This window comes from Odontesthes bonariensis, chromosome 13 (genome assembly GCF_027942865.1).
Source record: "Odontesthes bonariensis isolate fOdoBon6 chromosome 13, fOdoBon6.hap1, whole genome shotgun sequence".
NCBI classification, from domain to species: domain Eukaryota; kingdom Metazoa; phylum Chordata; class Actinopteri; order Atheriniformes; family Atherinopsidae; genus Odontesthes; species Odontesthes bonariensis.
In genome coordinates this window covers 19591220-19608589 of record NC_134518.1, presented here as the reverse complement: position 1 = coordinate 19608589, position 17370 = coordinate 19591220, and the positions used below count along the sequence as shown (strand labels likewise).

At 40.2% G+C, this 17370-nt stretch overlaps 1 protein-coding gene across 12 annotated transcripts in view; it reads right to left on the bottom strand.

Moving 5' to 3' along the window:
* The window catches only part of LOC142397750 (protocadherin gamma-C5-like), a 260382-nt gene that overhangs the window by 217095 nt on the left and 25917 nt on the right, over positions 1–17370 (bottom strand). For 2 of the 12 annotated variants that reach the window (XM_075481388.1, XM_075481416.1), the window contains exon 1: positions 439–2919. The exons of 7 other annotated variants lie outside the window; for them this stretch is intronic. In XM_075481388.1, coding sequence (XP_075337503.1) covers positions 439–2859 — 2421 coding nt within the window. In that variant the 5' untranslated portion in view covers positions 2860–2919. Of the gene's footprint in view, positions 1–438; positions 2920–5270; positions 7712–9643; positions 12044–13224; positions 15692–17370 lie in introns of those variants that run through there. 3 more of the 12 variants (XM_075481411.1, XM_075481392.1, XM_075481393.1) reach the window with 3 other exon arrangements.

Below are 17370 nucleotides of genomic sequence, written 5' to 3'. Positions count from 1 at the left end.
TTAAGGTGGCAACAATAACACGTTCGGCAACTATCAAATAAACCACAAGAAAATTTAATAGAGAGAAAGCTTACTCGGAAATATCAACAGACAAGTTCTTGAAACCCAAGAAACTATAAGGGTTAAAATTTTGTGAATATTAAAGATGTGTGCAAGAGATGATGGTGAAAAAGCTAAACTAAGGAAAGCCAAAAATCAGGGGTGAGAGGGAATATGGTTCAGCACCAAGGACAGAGAAAAAAAGACATCATAAACACATCCACTGTTAAAAAGGAAATCCCTGAGAAAACAGATTTTAACCGCATCCCAGTACTGCCTGTAGCTAAATCCAAAACTAAAAATCCTTAAGGCACTATAACAAAGTTTTAAGGACAGTTCCAAAAAGATCTACAAACATAAAGTGTCTTTGCAAGGACAAATGCATTACGTTTTTCTTACCTGAGGGGAAGTATTACATTCTCCAAACACATCATCAAAGTCTGTCGGACTTTTCTTCAGAGTCTGGTCAGCAGGCAGCGTGTTGTCATTGTAAGATGATACAAACTTAAAGTCACTGGTTCTGGATCCTGTTGTCAGGTAGGCGTCATAATTGTAAGCGCTGCGTAAAGTTCCTGTGCCGTCAACATCTGCGTAATTAGGAGGGAGATAAGCGCTGGGGATGGCAACTGCTCCATCAAACATCAGTCTGGGCTTTCTCCTGCGACAAAACCTCACACCCAGGATGATGATGATGAAAGTCAGAAAGAAGGTGGACACAGACACCAGCGCGATGATCAGGTAAGAGGTCAGTTTGGAGTTCTTCTCATCATAAGAAATATCCTTCAGTTCTGGCACCTCAGCCAAGTTATCAGAAATAAGTAAATACATGGCACAGGTGGCAGACAGAGTGCGCCGTCCGTTATCTTTCACTGCCACTATAAGGTTCTGTTTCATGCTGTCAGATTCGGAAATGTCCCGCTGTGTCCTGATCTCTCCGCTGTGGAGACCAATACTGAAAAGTCCCGGATCAGTGGATTTGACTATATGATAGGACAGCCAGGCGTTCTGTCCGGAGTCCGCGTCCACCGCGATCACTTTGGACACCAGAGAGCCTCCGTGTGCAGCTTTGGGGACCAGCTCGGTCATGAAGGAGCTGCCCTCCGGGGCGGGGTACAGAATCTGAGGAGAGTTGTCATTCACATCCGATATGAACACACTGACGCTTACGTTGCTTCTGAGAGGAGGAGAACCGTTGTCTCTGGCCATCACGTGGACTTTAAAACTCCTGAACTGTTCATAATCAAACGACCTCACAGCGTGGATCACCCCCGTGTCTCCGTTAACAGACAGATAGGAGGACACCGGGGCACCGTTCACCTCACCAGGTAACAGAGAATAAATCACTGTACCGTTTTGTCTCCAGTCGGGGTCTCGAGCAGTAATGGAACATAAAGTGGAGCCAGGTTTGTTATTTTCACTCACATATGCGCTGTAGGACTGTTCCTCAAACACAGGTGGGTTGTCGTTGATGTCAGCTACAGATAACTGAACAGTTTTAGAGGAGGACAAAGGTGGAGAGCCCTCATCAGTGGCAGTGATTGTAATGTTGTAATCAGACACTAGTTCACGGTCCAGCTGTCCTTTGGTCACCAGAGAATAATAGTTTTTAATAGAGGGAACCAACTTAAAAGGAACGTTTTGCTGAATAGAGCAGCGGACCTGTCCGTTACTTTCAGAGTCTCTGTCCTGGACATTGATTATGCCCACCTCTGTACCAGGTGACACGTCCTCGGGTATGGGGCTATACAATGATTTCAAACTAATTATAGGTGAGTTGTCATTGACATCCGTTACATCTATAACTACTGTACAATATGAGGTAAGACCTGGTCCGTCTTTTGCCCTTATTCGCAGTTCAATGGAAGTACCCGTTTCATAGTCTATGGAGCCGATTATTTTTATCTCTCCGGTTTTATGATCAAGTGAGAACAGAGAGACATGATCATCAGACATATGATCAAAATTATACGTAATGTCTCCATTGGGTCCGGCGTCTGCATCAGTTGCGCTCACTGTAACTACAACAGTATCTAAAGGAGAGTTTTCTGGCAGACTGGCTTTATAAACGTCCTGACTGAACAAAGGGGCGTTATCGTTAGCATCCAGCACAGTGACGTGAATGATCGCAGTACCTGATCTCTGAGGAGAACCACCATCTAGAGCTATGAGTACAAGTTGTAATTCTTGCTCTTGCTCCAGATCCAATTCTTTCACCAAAACCAATTCAGAATGTTTTCGTCCACTAACATCAGTATTTATATTAATGGTGAAATGTTCATTTTTCTGTAAATCATAGCGTTGCACAGCATTTGCGCCGATATCTGCATCACGGGCTTCTGTCAGTAAGAATTTTGCTCCTTTGTCCGCTGATTCTCTAATTTCAAGTGAAATCAATTCCTCGCTAAACTCCGGGGCGTTGTCGTTTATATCTTGCACGTGGATACTGATGCGCTGAAGCTCCAGAGGGTTTTCTAGAACCAGCTCCTCTTTTAAAACACAAGTCGCCTTTTTTCCACAAAGACTTTCCCGGTCGATCCTGTCAGTGACAATCAAATCTCCAGTTTTGAGGTTAATATCACAATACCTTTTATCATTCCTGTCGGTGTCGATACGGGCTTTACGTGATGTAAGAGTAGCAATAGCCAGGCCGAGATCTTTGGCAATATTTCCTATCACAGACCCGTGTTTCATTTCCTCTGCGACGGAGTAGCTGACGTCTCCGTTCGCAAATTGCAGGCCGATAAAAAGGAAAACACATAAGCCATTCAGGGAAAATCCTTTGTACAATGTATTCGTCATGATTGGCCAGACTTCCATCATTTTCTAATAAATTGTTTCGAAGATTACTTCATTCTTCGTGGTTAACTACCAAAGTATAGTCACAATGTTGGCTCGTTGTGACGTCCTTTACCCTGAGACACGCCGCAACACAATCACGCCTGGTAATGGTAGAAAATAATGGATGAAGCGACAGACACTTTCAGGATTTCTTGGTGTACAGTGACACCAAGAGTTACAATAAGTTACAACAGGATAGACTCAAACGAGCTGACAATTCCACAGGCTGCGTGCTGATATAAATTGTATTTCTGTTTCATTCTATTTTTATTTCATTGTTAGATAATGACAACATATGGATAATGGATAGTTTTATCTCAATAAATGGCCAAACGGGCTGTGATAATATGTCAGAGTGTGTCGAGATCGTAGTGTTATTTGATGACAGAGTACTTTAGCTGCATGCAATTTTTTTAGTCCATCTTTGAAGCAAATTTGCATCTAATACAGAAAAAGACACACCTTAAAAAACCGAAGCTCTAATTTAATTTTTTCTTTTTTAAAAAAAAAGCATGATTATTACAACTGAACTATAACAGAAATATGAATTAAAAGTGCAAAAGTGAGACGTGTTCATGCCATGAACCTAAACTGAACAAAGTGAGGTTAAAAACTGATAGCATACACTGCACAGCATTCAGTATCAACCATCTCATATACAGACTTAAGGGGAGAGTAGCGTGACCCCTCTGCCTCACAGTGAGAAGTAAAGAAGTAACCAAACTTTTGATAATATATAAACAAAGAGAGGCCCACGTTGATTCTGAAGTGAATACACAGTTGGAAAGGGTTCACTACTAAATCAGTACTTAATATCTTAAATCTAATTGTACGAGAAGTAGATGTTTCATAAGATCCATGGTTGCAAAGTCCTATAAAACGCTATAAGTCTAAATCGAGAAGGCACAAAACAGATCGTCCTTTCTGAGAACTCTCAAAGTCAAATTATCACAAGAACCATTGGTGTCTTCCTTCAATAGATATCTATTGCTATTTTTTTACCATTGCTTTGCAGTAAGTCAGAGTTGAAGAATTTTAACATTTTTCTTCTTTTACAGATTTGGTATTGCATGTGCTGCCATTCATGTGCTTGTATAAAAGTGAGGGTGTTGTGTAAGTATGCGGATGATTTAGAGATTTAAGTCTTTGATATGCATAACTTAAGCTTAATTTAAAGTAATGCACTTGAATTTATTTGAGTATTGCATAATGAAATCAACCTTAAATCAAAGACAAATTTAAGTAATAGCCTTGGGTAACATGTGCCAATACACTGACATTAAATTAATCTAACTACAAGACAAATTAGGAAAAATTATTAATGTAAAAACATTTTGAAAACTAGACAAGACAATCCTCCAGATAAATTTAGATGGTATAGCTGAAAATGCCTGTCTCTGTCCCTTTCTTAATTACTGGTCAATTTAAACTAAATTGAACTATTTGGGTGTAAATTATGGGTTAAGATCTGAGTGTGTGTAAAGTCAGAACACCGTCTGATTTTTAAGTGGCGGTTGATTTTGATATGGTGAAGTTCAATACAACCTTTCATTTGGCTTAGACTGAAAATTCAGTTAAAATTTTCATTTTACATCTAAAACTTCTGATGACATGGGGAACTCTGCAAGGGTTTTCACACACACCACAATGTGAAATATGTTAAAAGATTTTTATAACAAAAAAAGACTTCAGTGATGGAATAAACTTCATCCTTCTGGTTTTTGGATGAAGTCTAAGGAGCAGTTTGGCATTTCCCTGTAACCTGAAAGCACCTAGCTAAAAATGCCAAACAAAAAGTATAGCTTGGCTGGCTGGTAAAATTACATTCAAGGAAAAAGAAAAAGACAGATTATGTATATTTTAATGGAAAAAATATTCCTATAGTGTGGTAGCCAAGGGTGATGTAGCATTTAAAAAGATAACAAGCTCAAGAATCTTTGAGCTTCTTAGTCAGTTTTAGTTGGATTTCAGTCTTATTTTAGCTCTGAACATTCCTTACAAGCAGTTCTGGATGGATTTTTTTACTACAGTAATTTGGAACCCATGCAGGGTATGAGGAAAATGTAGTATGACTGGTTGTGAAAGTTACATTGTGAGAGATAAGACGGATTTTAACAAGTAAATTTGAAAATAAAAGCCTAAAAGTTTACCAAGGCTTACCAGGCTGAAGTGATTCAAGGTTGACACAAATACCTTAACTTATGTTGAGTTGACCTAAACTGACCACAGTTACCATATACAATTCAGCCAACTGAAATTTGGGATAAATTGGGATTACTAAATTATATGAGATATAGATATTAAAGAGGCTGTCTTCTAAGGCTGTAGAAAACCAAATCCAATTTAAAATACTAAATTAAAATAGTTCGATTTACAACCTGTGGAGGGCCTACCTCAGGAGAAGCATCACTATGACCAAATGCATCATCAAAGTCTGTTGGACTTTTCTTCAGAGTCTGGTCAGCAGGCAGCGTGTTGTCATTGTAAGATGATACAAACTTAAAGTCACTGGTTCTGGATCCTGTTGTCAGGTAGGCGTCATAATTGTAAGTGCTGCGTAAAGTTCCTGTGCCGTCAACATCTGCGTAATTAGGAGGGAGATAAGCGCTGGGGATGGCAACTGCTCCATCAAACAACAGTCTGGGCTTTCTCCTGCGACAAAACCTCACACCCAGGATGATGATGATGAAGGTCAGAAAGAAGGTGGACACAGACACCAGCGCGATGATCAGGTAAGAGGTCAGTTTGGAGTTCTTCTCATCATAAGAAATATCCTTCAGTTCTGGCACCTCAGCCAAGTTATCAGATATAAGTAAATACATGGCACAGGTGGCAGAGAGAGAGGGCTGTCCGTTATCTTTCACTGCCACAATAAGGTTCTGTTTCATGCTGTCAGATTCGGAAATATCCCGCTGTGTCCTGATCTCTCCGCTGTGGAGACCAATACTGAAAAGTCCCGGATCAGTGGATTTGACAATATGATAGGACAGCCAGGCGTTCTGTCCGGAGTCTGCGTCCACCGCGATCACTTTGGACACCAGAGAGCCTCCGTGTGCAGCTTTGGGGACCAGCTCGGTCATGAAGGAGCTGCCCTCCGGGGCGGGGTACAGTATCTGAGGAGAGTTGTCATTCACATCTGATATGAACACACTGACGCTTACGTTGCTGCTGAGAGGAGGAGAACCGTTGTCTCTGGCCATCACGTGGACTTTAAAACTCCTGAACTGTTCATAATCAAACGACCTCACAGCGTGGATCACCCCCGTGTCTCCGTTAACAGACAGATAGGAGGACACCGGGGCACCGTTCACCTCACCAGGTAACAGAGAATAAATCACTGTACCGTTTTGTCTCCAGTCGGGGTCTCGAGCAGTAACGGAACATAAAGTGGAGCCAGGTTTGTTTTTTTCACTCACATATGCGCTGTAGGTCTGTTCCTCAAACACAGGTGGGTTGTCGTTGATGTCAGCTACAGATAACTGAACAGTTTTAGAGGAGGACAGAGGTGGAGAGCCCTCATCAGTGGCAGTGATTGTAATGTTGTAATCAGGCACTAGTTCACGGTCCAGCTGTCCTGTGGTCACCAGAGAATAATAGTTTTTAATAGAAGGAACCAACTTAAAAGGGACGTTTTGCTGAATGGAGCAGCGGACCTGTCGGTTATTCTCAGAGTCTCTGTCCTGCACGTTAATGATGCCCACCTCTGTACCAGGTGATACATTCTCAGGTATGGGGTTAGAGAGAGATTTCAAATAGATTAGAGGGGCGTTATCATTTACGTCAGTGATGTCTATAATCACATTTGCTTCTGAAGAGAGGCCATAACCATCTTTTGCTTCTATCACCATCTCATATTTTGATCCTTCTTCATAATCAATGTCACCTGTAACAATTATTGTTCCAGTTTTCTGATCGAGTGAAAAAAGCTTTCGTGATTTCTCAGGAACTTGGCTAAATTCATATGTAACTTCTCCGTTGATACCTACGTCTGCATCTGTTGCACTCACTGTTAGCACTGGAGTGTTCAAAGGTGAGTTTTCTGGTAATCTTGCTGTGTATACAGCCTCGGTAAACACAGGGGCGTTATCATTGGCATCAAGCACAATGACGTGTATGACCACAGTCCCAGATCTCTGAGGTGAACCACCATCTACAGCTGTGAGCACTAATTTTAGCTCCTTCTGCTCCTCTCGGTCTAACTCCTTATTCAAAACCAGCTCCCCATATTTACGTCCAGCAGTCGAAGTCTGAATACTGAACACAAAGTGTGGGTTTTGTTGCAGAATGTAGCTTTGGACGGCGTTCTGGCCAATGTCTTCATCATGTGCTGCATTAATACGATACTTAGCTCCTTTGTCGGCTGATTCCCTGATTTCGAGCTTCACGATATCTTTTTGGAAGATTGGTGCATTGTCGTTTATGTCCTGCACCTGCAGAGACAGTCGGTGTAGCTCCAAAGGATTTTCTAACAGCAAGTCGAATTTTAGAACACATGTAGGCTTTTCTGCGCAGTGCTCCTCTCTGTCTATTCTCCCAGCAACAAATAAATCTCCGCTTCTGAGGTTAATTCCACAATATTGTTTGTCCTTTCCTTCCATGTCAATACGAATTTTACGAGCAGACAGTTTCCCCACATCCAGTCCGAGATCCTTGGCAATATTTCCAATAACAGATCCGTGCTTCAGCTCCTCTTGTACGGAATAGCTCAGGTCTCCGTACGCGTAGGGCAGCACAACAAAGAAAAAGACAAAGCCGCAGCTTTGAAAAAGACACCATACACGCATCATCTTTGAACAATGAGCAATATGGAATACGTTGGTATAAAACTATAAAACCCGTTTTAAACTCAATGCGTTTGCTCTCTAAACCTTTGTCGGCAGGTTTTAAGACTACAGGATAGGAGCGGTCTATCCAAACTATGACTCGTGTGCAAAGCTGGCTGAAATTTTGACTCCTAAGCTGGTCTATACTGACACCATGAGTATAAATGATATATAACAGTTTCTCAAAAATGTCGACAGTCTCCTTTGAGTGATAACAGATGGTTTGTTATTCGTCTTAAAAAAAAAAAAAGATGACAGTTGAATTATTCCTGTCTGTGTTTTAACGATGATGAAACAATATATTCTTCTACACTGACTTATAGATTTCGGTCAAAGAAAGTCAACATAAGTGACTAAACCTTGATAATAGTTAAGAGTTATCATTTATACTCTTACATGTTGCACGTAAAGTACTTAAACAAAGCGAAAACCTGCACCCACTCTTTCAGTACACCCACATTTCTCGCTCCTTCACTCTCCGATGAATTTTGCTCCAAAATATCAGTCAAGAAACACGCAAAAACGGAATAATTGCCTCCAACTTCCTGTATAGACTACCTGAATATACCAAGAAACTCTAAATTATAACAATTAATAAATAGATATTAGCGTATCAACGTAACCACATACCGTTGGTGGTGTGTGTTTTTATAGATAATTTTTTCAATTTTGACATTTAAAGAAGGACTCAATTGGATCGTACATATAAGATAAAGAAAATAACATAAAGTCCAGTTAATAATAAATGGAAACACAATTTTACTCAGAGAAACTTTTTTTTTTTTTTTTAATTTTCCACTTAAGTAAGTTTTCTCTTAATTTTCTATTGTATCAAATGTGAAATGGAAAAAGAGTTTCGGAAACTCAGTCAAACAAATGTAAAAGTTTAACTATAATCTGAAACTACTGATCATTAAAAAAACGATACATTAAAGAAAAGAACAAGTTGCACTCAAAAGAGACTACAAATTTAAACAAAAGCTTCAGCACCAAGGACAGAGACAAAGGGGAACTTAGTGAAAGGCCTCACGAACGACACAGGAAGAGAAATTATACATGGCAACAAATATTTTGGTTTTGAGGAGGTATGACAAAAAGAAATAAGAAATATTGTTTAAATGTCCTGCTACTATGATAGACGCTTAAATATCTGGCAATTACTTTGACAACTTAAAAACTGAAAGCATCACTACAGTGAAGTTAAAGTATTTTTAAAGTTATTAGTTAATATGAGTTTAAATTGAATGAAATGTGACATATTCTAAAATAGGTACTCGGTGTATATATATAAAGATATTACATAGAAATTTAATGAAAATTTCTGACTCAAAATTGCTCATATACCATAACTGTTGGAAGTAAAGTTAAAGTGACTTCTCCAGATAAGACTCTTTTTAGTGAAAGCGTAGTAGATAAGAGGAAAAAATAATATTCTTGTTGAAAGGTCAGACTAAAAAAACTAAATGAAAAATGGTCATGTATTCATTGAACTATGATAATTTGGCATCATGTTTGATATCGTCACACAGGGATTTTGGTGCTGTAATTCATCTGAAAGTAAGTTCAAAACCTGTAAATAGTCAGCACCATGGACATAGAAAGTGGATTTAATGCAAAAGATATTGCATGCAAGAAAAAACTGTACTTTGCTTTTTTTACATTACTAACTCTCTGGAAAACAGGGGGGAGCCAACTATTTCGGTTGAATTTGAATCAAGTTTCAGATCATATTCAAAAGACTTGTACAAAATCACATAATATGACATCAACCTTCGATATGTTGTACAACAGTCATGTGACGCAAATCCAACTGTTCTTTCAAAATGCTCAATTTTAACTTAAATAAAATAAGAAACGAACTATATGTCAGTCCAAGAAAATCAAAACTAACGACACCAAATCAGGTTGAAGAATTAGACAGATAAAACAAGACTATTGCCTACCTCAGGGAAACTAGCATCATCTCCAAACACTTCAGCAAAGTCTGTTGGACTTTTCTTCAGAGTCTGGTCAGCAGGCAGCGTGTTATCGTTGTATGAAGATACAAACTTAAAGTCACTGGTTCTGGATCCTGTTGTCAGGTAGGCGTCATAATTATAAGTGCTGCGTAAAGTTCCTGTGCCGTCAACATCTGCGTAATTAGGAGGGAAATAAGCGCTGGGGATGGCAACTGCTCCATCAAACAACAGTCTGGGCTTTCTCCTGCGACAAAACCTCACACCCAGGATGATGATGATGAAGGTCAGAAAGAAGGTGGACAGAGACACCAGCGCGATGATCAGGTAAGAGGTCAATTTGGAGTTCTTCTCATCATAAGAAATATCCTTAAGCTCTGGCACCTCAGCCAAGTTATCAGAAATAAGTAAATACATGGCACAGGTGGCAGACAGAGAGGGCTGTCCGTTATCTTTCACTGCCACAATAAGGTTCTGTTTCATGCTGTCAGATTCGGAAATGTCCCGCTGTGTCCTGATCTCTCCGCTGTGGAGACCAATACTGAAAAGTCCCGGATCAGTGGATTTGACTATATGATAGGACAGCCAGGCGTTCTGTCCGGAGTCCGCGTCCACCACGATCACTTTGGACACCAGAGAGCCTCCGTGTGCAGCTTTGGGGACCAGCTCGGTCATGAAGGAGCTGCCCTCCGGGGCGGGGTACAGTATCTGAGGAGAGTTGTCATTCACATCCGATATGAACACACTGACGCTCACGTTGCTGCTGAGAGGAGGAGAACCGTTGTCTCTGGCCATCACGTGGACTTTAAAACTCCTGAACTGTTCATAATCAAACGACCTCACAGCGTGGATCACCCCCGTGTCTCCGTTAACAGACAGATAGGAGGACACCGGGGCACCGTTCACCTCACCAGCTAACAGAGAATAAATCACTGTACCGTTTTGTCTCCAGTCGGGGTCTCGAGCAGTAACGGAACATAAAGTGGAGCCAGGTTTGTTATTTTCACTCACAAATGCGCTGTAGGACTGTTCCTCAAACACAGGTGGGTTGTCGTTGATGTCAGCTACAGATAACTGAACAGTTTTAGAGGAGGACAGAGGTGGAGAGCCCTCATCAGTGGCAGTGATTGTAATGTTGTAATCGGACACCAGTTCACGGTCCAGCTGCCCTGTGGTCACCAGAGAATAATAGTTTTTAATAGAGGGAACCAACTTAAAAGGGACACCCTGCTGAAGGAAGCAGCGAACTTGTCGGTTTTGGCCTGAGTCTTCATCCAGCACATGGATGATGCCAACTTCCGTACCAGCTGACACGCTTTCGGTTATGGGATTCGTTAAAGAATTAATCTGTATAACTGGGGCATTGTCATTCACGTCAGTTATATCTATAACTAGCTTTGCCTCTGTTGACAGACCATAGCCATCTTTCCCTTCAATTAACATTTCAAATTTTGATTCCTCTTCGTGGTCAACATTTTTCATAATTGTAATTTCTCCTGTACGTTCATTTAAAGAGAATATCCGTTTCGCAATATCACTTATACCACTGAATTCATATGTTACTTTACCATTCTCTCCTTCATCTGCATCAGTAGCACTCACAGTCACTACCACAGTGTCTATCGGGGAATTTTCAGGCAGAGTGGCTTCATAAACAGCCTTACTGAACACTGGGGCATTATCATTAGCATCGAGTACTGCGATTTTTATTACTGTAGTGCCTGATCTCTGAGGGCTGCCACCATCCACGGCTGTCAGCAACAAAGACATATCCTGCTGTTCTTCACGATCTAGTTCTTTATCTAAAACTAACTCACTGTATTTTGAACCAACTGAATTTGTCAAGACATTCAGAGCAAAATTATTGTTTTTCTCCAAAATATAATTTTGAACAGCATTTTGTCCGATGTCTGCATCGCGTGCTGCATTTATTCTGTAGCGTGAACCTCTGAGAGCTGATTCCTGTATCTCAAGTTTAACAGCATCTTTCACAAAAACTGGCGGATTGTCATTTACATCTAGAATCTGCAAAGATATCCGGTACGATTCGAGTGGATCTTCGAGTATCAATTCACACTTCAAATTACATGAAAGCTTCGCTCCACACATTTCCTCTCGGTCAATCTGCTCAGCAACGACCAGTTCTCCGGTATGAGCTTTTATTTCGCAGTATCGCTTACGGTTTCCTTCGACAACAACTCGAGGCCTCCGAGGTGCAAGTCTGCTTACTTGAAGCCCAAGGTCCTTGGCTATGTTTCCAATCACTGATCCAGGTTTCATTTCTTCTGGAAAAGAATACCCTACGTCACCACAAGATAAATGTAATCCAAACAGCAGAAACAGCAAGCTGCAAGAAAGGTTCACTGCTATTCTGTTATATGCCATCCTTCAGTGGTCAAACCGCATCAAAAATAAAGGAGCAATTTGCATTAGTCATAAATACATACGAAGAGGCAATGTACATCTGTTAGCAATGCATGCCAAATAGTGCAGTGACAAACAATGAGCACGAAAACTGAGGGTGGAGACGCTTGACGGGTGTCATCCTGAACTGATATCAGTTTTCAACTGGTATACAGCGACACTCACAGCATGCACCGGAGATTGCAGAATTAAATCACCTCATCAATCCGTCCACCAAATGCAGAATGAATGATCAAAAGAGAACTCGGCTCAGACAAGCAAACAGAGGTAAAATCACATATGATCTGACGCCTTCAGTAATTAATTTGATCCGCTTCTCACGACTGGTGTTGTGTTGGGTCCACTGTTATTAAAACTTCATCTACACAGATTGAAATTGTGCCATTGAACAAATGAAAAACATAAACCTTACCAAGCAGTGCCAATTATCCCAACGTCACCACAAGAAGTATCCAAAAACATATACATTTCATATACAGAGTACCATAACTCAAAATGATGATGATCAAAATGAAGAACTTTCATATTGATCGATCAAACTGCACAGCAAAACCTTTTTTTTTCGTACTTCCAAGAGCAGAACGTTATCCAAATACTGCCAGCAAATATTTTACTGTCAGTTCTTTATTTGTGAAACACTAATACAAAAAAAAAGATTAATAATATTAGAAATAAATGATGCGGAAAGAAAGGTGATAATCGTTTTCTATACAAAAAAAAAAATACAGAATAGAAAATATATCAGATTCGGATATTCTGCAGTAGGACTATGGGAAAACCAAAGATCTTCTGTGCTGATAATTAAAATTGTGTTAAATTAACTGGTGTATGAGTGTACAGAAAGATTGTCTTCAGAAAAGTTCTGTCCAAAAGACGGAAAACTTTAAAATCTTTAATTACAACATTGTATGAGAACAGTGCTTTTCATTGTTCTGATAACAACTTGCAAAAAAAAATCTCTGAGTTATGTGTGGTCTGAGAGCAGATAATACACGTATTTTCTTGTAAGGCAAAGTGAAATCTTTACCTAAGTATTAGACGTTCTCTCATTTTCATCAGAGGCAAGAGTTTTAATTACAAAATCTCCTGTTGTCAATTCTACCCTGTGAACTGGTATATGAGGGTTCAAGTAGTTTTACTCTTACCTGGGAAGAATCGTCAGAATCACCAAACGCCTCAAGAAAGTCTGTTGGACTTTTCTTCAGAGTCTGGTCAGCAGGCAGCGTGTTGTCATTGTAAGATGATACAAACTTAAAGTCACTGGTTCTGGATCCTGTTGTCAGGTAGGCGTCATAATTGTAAGTGCTGCGTAAAGTTCCTGTGCCGTCCACATCTGCGTAATTAGGAGGGAGATAAGCGCTGGGGATGGCAACTGCTCCATCAAACAACAGTCTGGGCTTTCTCCTGCGACAAAACCTCACACCCAGGATGATGATGATGAAGGTCAGAAAGAAGGTGGACACAGACACCAGCGCAATGATCAGGTAAGATGTCAGTTTGGAGTTCTTCTCATCATAAGAAATATCCTTCAGCTCTGGCACCTCAGCCAAGTTGTCAGAAATAAGTAAATACATGGCACAGGTGGCAGACAGAGAGGGCTGTCCGTTATCTTTCACTGCAACAATAAGGTTCTGTTTCATGCTGTCAGATTCGGAAATGTCCCGCTGTGTCCTGATCTCTCCGCTATGGAGACCAATACTGAAAAGTCCCGGATCAGTGGATTTGACTATATGATAGGACAGCCAGGCGTTCTGTCCGGAGTCCGCGTCCACCGCTATCACTTTGGACACCAGAGAGCCTCCGTGTGCAGCTTTGGGGACCAGCTCGGTCATGAAGGAGCTGCCCTCGGGGGCGGGGTACAGTATCTGAGGAGAGTTGTCATTCACATCTGATATGAACACACTGACGCTGACGTTGCTGCTGAGAGGAGGAGAACCGTTGTCTCTGGCCATCACGTGGACTTTAAAACTCCTGAACTGTTCATAATCAAACGACCTCACAGCGTGGATCACCCCCGTGTCTCCGTTAACAGACAGATAGGAGGACACCGGGGCACCGTTCACCTCACCAGGTAACAGAGAATAAATCACTGTACCGTTTTGTCTCCAGTCGGGGTCTCGAGCAGTAACGGAACATAAAGTGGAGCCAGGTTTGTTATTTTCACTCACATATGCGCTGTAGGACTGTTCCTCAAACACAGGTGGGTTGTCGTTGATGTCAGCTACAAATAACTGAACAGTTTTAGAGGAGGACAGAGGTGGAGATCCCTCATCAGTGGCAGTGATTGTAATGTTGTAATCAGACACTAGTTCCCGGTCCAGCTGTTCCGTGGTCACCAGAGAATAATAGTTTTTAATCGAAGGAACCAACTTAAAAGGGACGCCTTGCTGAATAGAGCAGCGGACCAGTCCGTTATTCCCAGAGTCTCTGTCCTGCACGTTAATGATGCCCACCTCTGTACCGGGTGACAAGTCTTCAGGGATGGGATTAGACAATGATTTTAAGTATACTACAGGTCCGTTATCGTTTTCATCAGTTAGGTCTATGCAAACCTTAGCGTAGGAACTTAGACCAAGTCCGTCTTTTGCCATCACTCGCAGTTCAAATGACTTTTTCTTCTCAAAGTCTGTGATACCAATCACCCTTATTTCTCCAGTTTTACTGTCGATAGAAAACACATTTTCATCTGTCTCTGAAACATGACCAAAGCCATACGTAACCTCACCATTTATCCCTTCATCTGCATCAAAGGCACTCACCGTAACCACTAGGGTATTTGGAGGAGAATTTTCAGGTAAACTGGCTTTATAGACAACCTGGCTGAACACTGGGCTGTTATCATTAGCATCCAGTACAATAACTTGTATTAATACAGTACCTGATCTCTGTGGATAACCACCATCAACAGCTGTTAGACACAAGTTGATCTCTTGCTGTGTTTCCCTGTCGAGTTTACGGTCAAGAGCAAGCTCAACTTTGCTCCCATCGATTATTAGAATGAAATTTTCATTCTTTTGCAAAATATATTCCTGAACCGAATTTTTACCAATATCCGCGTCGTGAGCATCCTCTATTAGGAAACGAGTACCCTTCTCTACGGACTCACTTATTTCCATTCGTATCAAATCTCTTGTAAATTGCGGAGAGTGGTCATTTATATCTTGAATATGAAGGTTTATACGATGTAATTCTAATGGATTCTCCAGAACAAGTTCCTGGATTAAAATACAAGATGGTTTCGTGCCACAAAGACTCTCTCTGTCAAGCTGCTCAGCAACAGTCAGATCTCCCGTTCTCAAATTGACAACACAAAATCGCTCATTGTTTCCTTCGAAATCAATACGGGCCTTTCGAGTTGACAGAGTGTTCATATCCAGACCAAGATCTTTGGCTATATTTCCAATCACCGTTCCTGGTTTAATTTCCTCTGCGATAGAATAGCTCGCCTCAGCGCGCACGGATAACACAGAAAGTATGAATGCGACGAAGAGGCCAAGCTTAAAAAATCCGTTGTGGCCCATCATTCAAAAATACATATATCCGTCAAGAAATATAATTCAAATAGTGTTCAATTGAACTCGAAAATACAACTAAGATAGAACAGATTATATCAAACAAATCCAAAGAGAGAAATCATCATTGCAAATCCACGGCTCCGTCCAACACAAAGCTCAGGAACAATGGGTGGAGACGTTATGTTAGAAGGCATTGCAATGTTTTTGCTGTTTGAGATAGTCTGGTAGACAGCGACACGGTGTGCTTATTTATGATAGAGCAAGTGCATACCATAGACGTTTTCTACTTCCATAGGAGAGAAAAAAGCACAGAGTAACGTCTTGGCATATTCAATTCTATACTTTTCCCTTAAACCTACTAGCTAGAACACATAGAAGTATTTTTCTGAATTAGGTTTTCCTCAAGAAAAAAACGTATCCTAATATTATCATCATCAAACTGTTCCAGTGACCCCAATACAAACAATGGATTTAAAACAAAAGAGTACAACTTTCACGATTGTCTTCCAAAAATATAGCAACATTTTACTTCAGTTTATTGCTTTTAAAAGCCACATATACATATACAATATAAAGGGGATGTGAGCAGCAACGTGAACCCCCATAGCTCCAAACTGCTGTCCTTTAGTGTGTTCAGCACCGTGGACAGAGTCTGTTCACAAGAATTAGGGGAGCCTTTAAAACGCATCCTGCTAGGGAACACTTCAAGAATAACAATCGTTTTGACTAGAAAGATAAATAAAAAAAATAAAAACGCTGCATGTCTTAGTCAGTGAGCTCAAATTATCTCAGGGTGTAAAAACAACTGTTTTCAAAATAGAAACAGAATTAATAAGTGAATAAGGTTAAGACGATGAAGCAAAATGAAATAGGAGATCAGCCACAGTTAACACATATCGTAGTAAACTTGAAGGGCAGCACTACTAATAAATTATATTCCTGAGTAAGTCACTTTGTCTGGGACCAGTTTAACAGAAGATGGAAATAAGAACAACAGGGCTTTTGTCCATTTCAGTATTGTTGAAATAAGACAAATTGTTAATATTCAAGAAACTTAACAAACGTAATAACCAAGTTACAAGATGAAGAGGAGTTGAACAAAATAGTATTATGTTGGCTATTTCAATTTCAACAGGACCATATATTTCAAGGTTATTGCTAAAATCCCACAGAGAGCTGGCTAATTTCCAAAATGAACAAATGAGAAGAATTCCTGCTGACAGGAGATGAAAGAAAAGATACAAGTTGCAAATTTAAAAAAGAAAAAACTGAAATGACTAAATACCTAATTTCATTGAAGATTACTTTGTGGGCTATGAGAAAAAGACTAGGGTTTATTTGTCACCCAGGTAATTTACACATTTCTTAATTTCACATATCTCAAATTACCTAGATACTATGTTTGACTTTTCCAAGAGTGGTTGAAAGAAAATGATGATTTCATTGCTAGAGTAACTGTAGATCTGAATATGATGTGAAAAACGGGTATTTTATAAGGTTTAATCAACACTCTCAGCCTTTTATCAACTGTAAAACATTGAATTTGAGATAGGAAAACAAAAGAAACATAACGGGCAAAAATATGTGGTAAAGCAAGGCATGTAGAGGCTCCATCAGTTTTTAGGTTCGTTGTTACATATAGATTTTAACGTGATGTACAAAAAAAAAAAAAAAAAAAAATATGAAAGGTTAGTAAAAAAGTGTATAAATTATTTTACCACTGCTGATTTTTTGTCTAATTGACTTTCTTTTGTAGTTTATATTAAAGTCTCTGTC